Below are 11,162 nucleotides of genomic sequence, written 5' to 3'. Positions count from 1 at the left end.
CCGCCGCTTTCATGCTGATTCTTCGTTGTTTCTGCTGTTGTTCGCGTGCAAAGTGCGCTTTATGAATATGAAATTATGAAATGAAGCATCAGGCTTAATTCTGAAACGCTCCAGGGGAGAGAAGGGGGGGGGGGGGGGGGGGGGGGGGGCTTGCTGCATTCTGCCACATTCAGGCTCTTTGCCAAACGTTCACTGAAACGTAGTTGGAGATCAGGGACACGCATTTGAGTCTCTTAGATTTAGAGCAACTGACTGCACTCTTATTTCATCAAGCACAACACAAAAGCACACTTTGAATATATAGAGTAGCCCGAAACACCACAGGAGGCAAAGTAGCAACGCACTATTTAGAAATAGAAATGTCTGAGTCGACGCAGCGGCGTTCCTTGTGTTACCATGCGGATTATCAGCTTATGATTTAGCCTATAGCCTAAAGAGCAAACAGAAAGATAAGTCATACTGACTTGATTTACCGGTCTGGAATATTTGCACTGTAATGGGGGGGGTCCTGATGTGGGGTTTGTACTTGTACTTCATGTACTCTTTGTGTCACCGTGTATCTTCAAGGCTGGATTGATTGTATCTACTTGGCATGGTCAGTAAAAACAGCTCGACTGAATAGAACCTCGCCGTTGCTCTCGTCATTTCTCATTTGGCGATCGCTTGTGAAATGTTTCATTTGCACTTTTGTGTGTGGAAGGGGCAAAAAAGAAAATTATATATATATAGTTTTATAAATACAGTAAGTAATTAAGTTCGAGTAACATGTCTCACACTACTGCATTAATTATATTTGAATATTTAAACGGTTTAAAAGGTTGACAGGAGGTTCGGTTTGGGTGAGGCAGGAAGAGGTTTAAGGTTCCGAATAATAAAGAAAGGAAACTTAACACACATTGGTTACCTGCAACGCGACAACAGGCCTGCATGGCGTGATGTGAAGGAAGGACACGCACACACATGCTGTAGCAGAGTAGGTTTACTTACCAAAACAAAAAGGAACATTCTACTTATTAATACGCAACCACTTCAAAACCTCACTTATATACACACACCTAAACTTAAGTGTTGGTAAAGCTGCTTCACAATGAGTGTCGCAGGAAGTCCCGACGCACCCCGAGGGCGTCGGAAGGCGTCGTCGCCGCTGCCCAACACAAATTCCAGGGTTTTTACACCGGCTTACATTAAAGTGGATCCAAAATCCAAAAGCGAAAGAAAACCCAATTTTCAGACACCTGGTGTTGGAGCTGCAGCTCAGACACAAATCCAGATGAAAGGCAGCGGCATCAGAGTCCGTGTCGTGAACGCCATCAGATGAGGAAGATGATGTCGTCGGCCACCATGATCTGGTTGTCGTCCTGCATGCGAGCCAGAGCCGATCGCACTTCGGCCTCTGTGAAGCGGTCCTCGCGAGCCTTGTTGACGTCGTCCATCAGGCTCTTCATCTTCACCGACTGGGCGTGAGCAGACTGGAACACCTCGAACAGGGACGACTTGAACTCCTTCAGCCTGGAACGAGCAGAGGCGTGGATGATGGCGAGGATCCCTTTGAGCCTGCTCACGTAAAAAGCCGCTTCACCCACCTCGCTGCGGAGAGGGCTGCATCTTCAGCCTGGGCCGTGGCCTCCTCCTCATCCTCATCCTCCTGCAGCTGCTGCGGTCTGGCTGCTTTCGGGGTGCCAGCTTGGACTAAAAGGAGACACCCGTGTGAGAACTCAATTACCCACAATGCCCGAAACGCTTAATATACACGCTATTAACACGGGATGTCAGGCCGTTATGTCATGGGGGTTAACCGTTACCGTGGAATCTAAATTTGTGGTGGTGTGTGGGACGCTTACTCTCAGGGACGTCTTGCTCCTCAGTGAAGTCGTACGGGCTTTTAGAGACGCCCTCGCTGCCCTGGGAGCCACTGCGCCCCCTGCAGGACACAAAGGTCAGCCTCAGGAATACAACAAGGTGCCGCAGACGTTCATTCCTTTCTAATGGAAGTGTGAAGGTAGAATGTGTGTGTGTGTGTGTGTGCGTGTGTGTGCGTACCTCTTTGAAGTTCTCTGTGAACTCTGAGTGGATACCTCCGCCTCCTCTTCCTCCTCAGATTCGGAGTCTCGGTCCCGCTTCGCACGTTTCTTCCCTTTCTCCAGAACCTGCAGAGCACGGCGCACACACCTCGTGTTACAGTACGACTCTCTTTGCTTCATCATCATCATCATCATCATCATCACCGCCACCACCACATCCCTCAGGAGACCTTTTTGAAGTAGGCGAACTGGACGAGCTCCACGGCCACCTCCGAGTCCTCCAGCTCCACGGCCTTGCTCATCCTGGCCTTGGCGTGAGCCGTGGACAGACGGATCAGGGTCTCCAGGGTACGGGCCGTCACTGGGGAGGTCTGAGGGGAGGGGGGGGGGGGTCAGGTGGAGGTCACGACGAAACGACTGGATAGACGACGGCTGAATTCCATGTCGCCGATATGAAAGGAACATCAAAGGGCGCCCTCCTGCTCACCCTGGCGATGTCAGCGCTCATCTGCTCCTGGCTCCTCAGCCTCGAGTACTCTTCTGCGATGTGATTGGCCGCCTCCTCCGTCAACACGGGAGTCACCACCTTGGCCACGCGGATGTACTTCCTCATGAACTCCTTGCTCACAACCTTATCCCTGAGGCCACGTTTAGAGGCGCGATTATTCAAAAAGCACGCGAGCTAAAAAAAAAAGCTTTTTCTCTGATGCTAGGAGAGCAGACGCCGCGCCCGTACTTCTTTCTCCTGCTTCCGTGGAGGAGGTTGTTGTGCTTCTCGTAGATCTGCAGCTCCTCTTGCTGCTCCGCCATGGCATCCGGGTCCTCCGTGGTCAGGACGTCCACGGTTCCTCCCAGAGGCATGGCTTAAAAAAAAACAACAGACCAAAAAGGAAGCGCGAGTTTCAGACGCGCGTGAAACAATCCGCGTCGGGAAGCGGTCGTCCCCGGCGGGGCCGCACCTGCTCCCTCCTGCTCGCGGGGGTCACGATAGCGGTGCATCCTCAGCACGTGGTCGGAGATCTCGCGGTCCTGCTCGGCGTCCATCTGATCCAGCACGATGAAGAGCAGGTCGAAGCGAGACAGCAGGGAGTCCTGCAGGCCGATGTTCTCCATGGGCGTTTTATACTGATCGTACTGCGAAGGAGAGCAGCTCTTAGGGACGCTCTCAATCACGCCGTTCAGTCGGATCCGTCGGCCGGCCGCTCACCCTGCCGTAGACGGGGTTGGCCGCCGCCAGCACGGAGCAGCGGGCGTTGAGACGGGCGTGGATGCCCGCCTTGGCGATGGTGACGCGGCCCTGCTCCATCACCTCGTGGATGGCCGTGCGGTCCATGTCAGACATCTTGTCGAACTCGTCGATGCACACCACGCCGCGGTCGGCCAGCACCATGGCGCCCGCCTCCAGCCGGCGCTCGCCTTCAAAAGGGAGAGGGGGGGGGGCAGAAGATGAAATGACCGTGGAGGCTCCAGCCGCGCAACACCCGACAGCGTCGCGGCGTCCCTACCGGTCTCCTGATCGGTGGTCACGGCGGCAGTCAGACCCACGCCAGAGGAGCCCCGCCCCGTGGTGGGGATGGCCCTGGGCGCCGTGTGCAGTACGTACCGCAGCAGCTGGGACTTCGCCACCGAAGGATCGCCTGGAAAAAGAAGCGGCGACAGGTCAGATTATCATCGACCCATCTCCCCGACCGCATAAATAAAAAACACAGGAAAAAGGAGACCCTGTAGTACCGATGAGCAGAACGTTGATGTCTCCTCTGATGCGCGATCCGTTTTCCAGCACCTTCTCCACGCCGCCCAGCAGCATGCAAAGGATGGCCTTCTTGATATACTCGTGGCCGTGGATGCTCGGCGCCAGGGAGCGGGCCAGCTGATCGAACACGTCCTGTGGAACGACAGGAAGGGGGCGGAGAGTCGGCCTTCTGCTTGCGAGCGTGCAACGTTTTAAAACGCCCGATGGCGCAGAGATCGGAGCCTCACTTTGGAACGAACGCGACTGAACTTCCTGATTTTGCCCACGTCGTCCGCCGTGAAACAGGGAGCCGCGTCCTCGCACATTTGCTTGACTTGGCAGGCAATCATGATGGTCCTGATTAGAAAAGGGGGGGGGGGGGGGGATTACTAACAATCAACAACCAGCAGCTCCAGCAGCGACCTCAGCTTCCCTCACCTGAAGGTACCAGAAGTGAATCCGCCCTTCTTCCCTGGCAGGCACCGGTACGTCCCGATGACCTGGACTCGGTCTCCGGGTTTCACCGTGTCCACCAGGTCGTTGTCCAGGACGATGTCCACGGACCGGGGCAGCTGGCCGGCGGGGGCCTTCTCTGGCATCTCCTGCACCGTGATGGTCTGGTGGTCCTTGTAGACGGAGAGACCGAACTCCGTCTCCAGGGGGTTGTTCTCCTCGTCCTGTCGAGCGACAAACCGACGACGGTTTTACGAGCAAGTATCTTCAAATCGTGAAAACTCCTGAACGCCTCTCGTGACCTTGGTGGGGTAGATGGCGCTGGAGGGAAAGGCATCCAGCGAGGTCATGTCAGTGTATTTCCTCTCCATGGTTTTCTTGGTGGCTGGGCAGTAGTGGACGCTGCGCACCACTTTGGGACGCACCAGAGAACCTGAAGAAGACCCAGAAGCGAAGCGTCAAAGCGGCCGCGTCGGAAAAGAAAGCTCACGTCCTTTTTTTACGAAATCCCAACCGAGGAGACGGGCGTCGGTCAAACTCACACTTTGTGATGATGCCTTCCACGCACACCATGCTGCCCAGCAGGCGGGAGGTCAGGGTCCGGGGGGTGACGTGCTTGGAGCCAAAGCTGCCCTCCAGGCCGACGTAGAACTCCTCGAACTGCTTGGCGTAGGTGGCGTCCACCGACGCCACCAGGTCTTTCAGAGCTCGCTGGAACGCCAGCAGCTCCTCGAAGGCGTTGTTCATCAGTCTGGCACAGGTAAGAAATGTTATTATGAAAAGGGAGGGGGTGGGGGGGGGTATTCAGCCCCCCCCCCCACCCCACGACAAGATTACTTCATTGTTATTGTGATCAAAGCCCTGTATCTCCCCGCTTAAATTATACTTTAGCTAGTTTCAGCTAAAATAGAAGCTGTTCAATTTATGAATGGAGAAGGGGAAAAAGGCTTCCACCGTGAAATTAATGGTTTAAAAAAAATTGGAAGTTCAACCGTAAAATAAAAAACACACAAAAAAATATACTTACTCGACATTTTGACAGTTATTAATTCCTTACCTGGAAGCCCGGGCGTCGTTGCGTCTCCTCAGGTCGTTGATATTGACGATGAGCCGAGCCTTATTCTCGCTGATCATGTCCCGGACTTTGCTCTGATAGATCCCCTGATCTTGCTGCGGGAAACGGGCAGATTATCGGTGCCCCGCGTGGCTTCTCGTTTATTATTGCCGCAACAAAAACGAGAAAGTCTTTGACTTACGTCGTCGTCCAAGAAGTCCAGGTAGTCTCTCTGGGCTTCTCTCATCTCCTGGTCATCCACGACGTCGGTTGCCATTTTTAATCGTTTGTTTCTCGACCTTAAAAGTATTTAAATGTCGAACAGAGTCGGTGTTCGCAGCACCGCCGTCAACCGACTACAGCTGCAGAAGATTCGCGCCACAACGTGCCGGATACAAGTACGGCGTAAGCGGTAATTGGTCAACTCAGGGAGGACGTCACAACCGTCCAATAGAACCCGTTGTGACAGCGCATGACCCGCCCCTTCTAAGAACTCGGCGCGAAAAAGGTCCAGGAATAAACTTGCACTGGCGACGCCCGTGCAGTAGGTGGCGCTCGATGATGCGCTCATGGGACTCGCGCTGCTTCCGGTGCAGACAAATCATGCTTGATATTTTTCCTAATGACAGCGTTGAGATATGTTTACGTTCGTCAGACTACTGTATCCAACAAAAACTGTCCACAAACCATCTGAACGCCACATCCCCAATTCCAAAAACATCACCGAGCGAGCATCCGGATGGCGAACATAGCATTTAGCAGCCACGTAAACTTTCTTCTTCCATCTTTTATTGGGGGTGGTTGACAAACAGTTCTTCGTCGTTTCATCGCCACCTTGTGGATTGGAGTGCAGATCACAACTGTTCCGACTGCTTTACACTGCTAACGATTGCATTACATTACTTGATTACACGTTTACATGTTTAGATATACAGTACTGGAAAAAAAAAACTTTTGTAGATTATGTATTGTAATAATCCCCTGGGGATCAATAATCCCTATAGGGATCGTTACAGTATTATTTGAGTTATTCTAAATTTGGCACGTTTTCGAGGAAGATGATGGCACTTTTGAAATATCTATGATTCAAAGTGTGTCTTCTGGCACAGGACACCGGGATACTTGTACCACAAAGTGCAGAGGCGAAGGATGACTGGAGAGCAAGCATCTTAAACCAGCTGGCTCCATCAGCTGATCCAATACAGCTGCCGAGGACCAAACAGGACCGGCATGCTTCCAACTATACCGGTGTTGGTGAGGGACCCCCTCCCCCAAAACTGTTACAAGAAAAGTTTGATCCTCAAGCGTCCAGGAAGCTGGATGTGTTGGACCAGGCTATTCTGAATTTCATTGTGACTGCCAAGCCCTCTGAGTTGTTGAGATTGAGGGGTTCAGGGAACTTCTTCAGGTCCTTGAGCCATCATATGTTCTGCCAACCACAAAGGTTTATAGAGAGAATGTCCCCTCCCCACCTCAAGGACAACTACATAAGCACCCTCACATTCACAATACCATTGTTAGACTCATAATATGCTGTCGGCACCACTTTCCTCTGCAGGGTTACACTCATCTAACATCAGGAAGCACGTTATTTTCCTCAATTTGCCCACAAAAGGGGATTATTTGTTAGCAGGGTTCATTCCTATATGAGCAAATTGTGCTTTTGGGATTATTTAGCAAATATTTGAAATTGCCCATGATCCCTGCAGGCTCACTTTCTCCACGCTGTGAAAGTGTGTATATCGATTTTACTTTGTGCCTGTGAGCAGATCTCATAAAGACCCCAGAGAGGGAACAAATGAACCTTTCTAAGAGCTATAGATTGGCTGCGCTGCCGGGTTTCAGAAGATGACTTTGACAGAATGGGGCTGTTAAACAGTAATGGGCGTGGGTGGTTGTGTCACAGCTGGTGAGGTGTGTTGTAAATGTGTGTTTGAGGTAAAGCAATGTGATTCTTACCCTGCTTTGCCTTCTGGTGTGACTTTCCATCCTCAAAACTTTATCTCAAAGCAATAATGTAATGGTTAGATGAGGGGAAAATGCCTAGGAAAAGACAGGAGGCGGAGCTAGAAGTGGCGGAGATGAAAGATGCTGAGGTTCTCCTTGGGAGTGACGTGGTTGGATTAGAAATGAGGCCATAAGAGGGACAGTGAAGGTCAGATGTTTTGGAGACGAGGTCAGAGAGACCAGACTTCGATGGTTTGGACACGTCAATAAAACAGTGATTCCTGTTTTCCTGTAAGACCTCCCATGCGAGTAGTTTGAGCAAATCAGCTTTTGGCAAAGAGACCAAGAAGGATAAACTGAAATTGATCAGGACAGCAGTGTATTTTTCTTGTTCTGTTGTAATTTACTGTGCATATTTATCTACTAACCGATGTGGGAATTACGTAGATGACTACGTAACGTAGAGTCAGCATGGAAGCTTCTGCATTAGAAGTACAGAAGAAGTACTACACAGAGTAAAACACAACAAAACATGCTCTGAAGTATGAAACTGCTCTGCAAACTCTTCTATACGAGGAACTATTTTGTGTGTGTGCACATGCCCAAAAGGCATTTCCTTGCATTAATCAGGTCACACTTCCACATTCCAGCATACCTGGAATGTGCCGAGTGTTTCAGATGCTTGGTGTTAGCGATGATGAAAAAATACAAGAGGATGGTTGGGCTTGTTTGTATCAGCGCCTCCTCAAACCGGTCTTTCGCTGCAAGCCACATAAAGCGGAGGCTGCCCAATGCAGTTTCGACAGAGTCGCAGGAGAGTCAGGCGGCGCAACATGTAAGTTACAAACTTTAGCTTTGCAAAATGTATTATTGTATCTTATTTGGATGGACTTTCATATAAAATGGTTGTTTATTTACTAAACATAATTAGTATCTAATAAAAACGTTCTCTTTTTGGGGGGTTTGGTTGCTTTTAAAATAAACATGCGTCTGTCCTATTAAAACGTTTGATGTGGTCCGCCGTTGTTTTACAGAGCTCTACAACAATGGCTCCAGTAGCGATGATTGAGATACTCCCTCCAAGTGGGTTTTCATCTGTAGAGATGGGCTTCATCTGCCTCGTCACCTTCTTCATCCTCTGTATCATTCTTCTCACCCTTTGTGCCCAGTGTGAGAGGTAAAGGAGACACACGCAAACACTGACGTGACTTTTAAGTGGATTTGTGTCACGTCTTTTTCTTGCTCGTCCTCGCTCATTTTGAGCCTTTTCGATTTTGAAAGCCGTCGCTCAAAGAGAGCTACAGGAATAAAAATAAAATAAAAAAAAATCTCAATTTATGTGGGAGTAACTGGGATCGCCGGTACCACCCAGAAAAGAGCAGCCATTTAAAGTTGCTCCTCTGGAAACACTGGTTGCTTAAATGTTCTGTCTTCAGGGCTGCAAGTCCGCCAATGCTAATCCTCGCTTTTCAGCAGCAGCGACTTGTTCAACTCGATAGTTGGTTTTTAGGTAAAGGGCGTTACCGTGTTGAAGAGGAAGCCAGAGACTATGAGCGTACCTTTTAAGCTGCCGGCACTTGTCCCAATGGGCTGGGCTTCAACTGCTCTACTTCAGTTGTCACGCCAAACATACCAGTTGGAGTGACACAGCAGGTAGAGTCGGGTGAAACAATAGTCGGCTCTGTTGCAGTCTATTCATCGACATTCCAGGGGGCTGTTTGTCACGCGGAGGAACGAGACTGCATGGAGGGAACCCACCTGTAGGCACGGGTGCTAACTGATAAACAGCCCCCAGTATTAAAGGGCTCACCGAAGATTCTGTTGAACTTTCATCTGATTTTCAGTCTCACAAGATCAAGCACAGGTAGGGTCACATATCTGCTGCCTCAGCATCTCGTTGAAGGAGGACCAACATGGAAGAAGATTGGCTTCGAGCCAGATTAGTTTTCATGTTGAACTAGTGGCAGTTTGGCCTCTCGAAGCCTTTCCAAAACGGAAGCACACGAATGCTACTTTAAACCTGGCTTTATCTTAGCCGGTCTGGATACCGGACAGTGACTGTTGAGGGAAAATGATGACATAAAGCAGTCGTAAAGCAATCAACGCACATGCAGCGTTTAAAAACGCTTCAAACCGAACCTACATGCAGAAACAGGACGGTATGTGACTGTGTCTCTAATTTGTGTAGTTACTTACACCGTCTAATCAAAATGCATTTTGCTTATGGTTTACAGGAAAGTGGACAATACCTATGACATGAAAGGCACGACGGTATGTGCGTGCTCCTCTTCCTCGTTCTCTGTTTCCTCTTCCATACGGACCTCTCTCTCTCAGTCTGTCACTTGAGACTTCATTGCATTGATGCAACATTGACTTGAAATATTGAAATGTAGCATTTAGCAGCTATTGGAGCTCATTAGCTTCCAATTAGGGGACATAAGTGGCTGATTATCAGCAGCTAGCAGGGAGCTACTATTGGCGTCATTAGACTCAAACCATCCAGACCCATGAGACAAGTGAAAATAGATTCTCCCATCAGTCCTGTTCAAAGATCACAGTGGGGTTCATCACTATATTATGAGTGTGTCATAGCCATTAGTTTCCATTTACTAGTAGCCATTTACATCTTTTGATGTAAATAATCAATCGCATATTTCATATTCCAACATGAATGGCGTTCTAGCTGGGATCATACGACACAACAGCACGCAGCATGTTGTTATTGTCCTTTTGATGTTTTCCTTCTACCTCCACAGCAAGTTGATGGAGGAGGAGGACCCAGTCGGACATCGAGGGGAGCGGGTGAGTTCTCTGGCAATGGAAACACATTTTCAATCAGACACTTCAATTTCGCTGAAATGTTGTCTTCAAAATGTCCAGATTCATCTCTATCTTGGAGGAACCATAACGACATGCCCGATACCGCGATCACCACGATGGAGAGGAATCGTGCAGTGACCGAATAATCAGCAGCTGACCATTCGGAAACACTGAACCCCCCCCCCCCCCCACCCACATAAGCACAACATAGAGGACAAATTACACTCAACATCACATCCCACTCGTTCCCAGTTTTCCCAACTTTGCATTGTTCCAAATAGAGAGGTGGATGAAAAGAGAAGGCATCATTATCAGGACTGATGCATGCAAATGTTTTTGTTCTTACTTGTGTTGTTCTGCTCATTTGTCTGAGTACTTTATTTGTACGCACAATGTTCTGCATTAATTCTTAAACAGTTATTCTCTCTGGTGTGAAGTCGGTGAGGCAGCATTTCCTTGCGTTGGGACGAAAGGACAAACTGGCAGAGGATCCGTCCTTTCTTAGTGCTGTCCTTTAAACAAATATCAATTTTTAAACCACTGACCACGCCCCTTCAAATCCTTTATACCGATTGTACAACAGTACGTTAACAAAATCTTCTGTCTAAACATTTACTGAATAAATACATCACGTGTTCACGTCTAACTATCTGATAAGTGGAGACGTCTGCAGAAGACCTTCAATGAATGAATGAATTTTTATTTTCAAACGTGTGTAAAAATATGTAGCTATTTGTACAAAGGAAAGAAATACTGAGAAAATACAAAAGACAAGAAAACAAAATACATAAACTATGAGTCTACATGGAGATATTAATGATTGGAATTAAATAGAAGGATTTCTGTCTGGGTTAGTACTCAGATTGGGACTAGGATTTGGTTCTCAGATCCTAAAATCCCTGCTGACTGGATGTCTGGTGGAGAGGGTGCAGACAGCCGACACTAATCCGGTCTCTTCAAAACACACACACATGCGTGGATGCTGCAAAACGCACACACACACACACACACACACACATGCGTGGATGCTGCAAAACGCACACACACACACTGGAAATGCAAGTGTTTGATCTCTGTGTGGTGAATTTATCATGTGAAGTTGGGGGTTGATGGTATGAGCCATGGTGTCAGCGGT

At 49.1% G+C, this 11,162-nt stretch overlaps 1 protein-coding gene across 1 annotated transcript; it reads right to left on the bottom strand.

Annotated features, from left to right (window-relative positions):
- Positions 1 to 1,310: 1,310 nt before the first annotated feature.
- Positions 1,311 to 5,537, bottom strand: mcm3 (minichromosome maintenance complex component 3). The gene is made up of 17 exons (XM_068753674.1): positions 5,463 to 5,537; positions 5,264 to 5,376; positions 4,749 to 4,957; positions 4,509 to 4,639; positions 4,192 to 4,430; positions 4,002 to 4,110; positions 3,753 to 3,906; positions 3,527 to 3,658; positions 3,229 to 3,437; positions 2,981 to 3,155; positions 2,758 to 2,884; positions 2,509 to 2,659; positions 2,252 to 2,392; positions 2,041 to 2,147; positions 1,842 to 1,921; positions 1,584 to 1,689; positions 1,311 to 1,509 (listed from the first exon to the last, which is right to left on the bottom strand). Exons 1-17 carry the CDS (start codon positions 5,535 to 5,537, stop codon positions 1,311 to 1,313), a joined length of 2,457 nt encoding a protein of 818 aa, XP_068609775.1.
- Positions 5,538 to 11,162: the final 5,625 nt, after the last annotated feature.

This window comes from Brachionichthys hirsutus, chromosome 20 (assembly GCF_040956055.1).
Source record: "Brachionichthys hirsutus isolate HB-005 chromosome 20, CSIRO-AGI_Bhir_v1, whole genome shotgun sequence".
NCBI classification, from domain to species: domain Eukaryota; kingdom Metazoa; phylum Chordata; class Actinopteri; order Lophiiformes; family Brachionichthyidae; genus Brachionichthys; species Brachionichthys hirsutus.
Note: the sequence above shows the minus strand (reverse complement) of the source record. Positions and strands in the feature narration are given on the sequence as shown.

Bases quoted from the DNA above. Each gene is read 5' to 3' on its own strand.
- mcm3 (XM_068753674.1), bottom strand. From the start codon at position 5,537: ATGGCAACCGACGTCGTGGATGACCAGGAGATGAGAGAAGCCCAGAGA. The intron at 4,111-4,191 runs GTGAGGGAAGCT...TTTTCTAATCAG, and splicing joins TTCACTTCTGGTACCTTCAG to GACCATCATGATTGCCTGCC. The intron at 2,393-2,508 runs GTGAGCAGGAGG...CCCTCCCCTCAG, and splicing joins TGAGCGCTGACATCGCCAGG to ACCTCCCCAGTGACGGCCCG.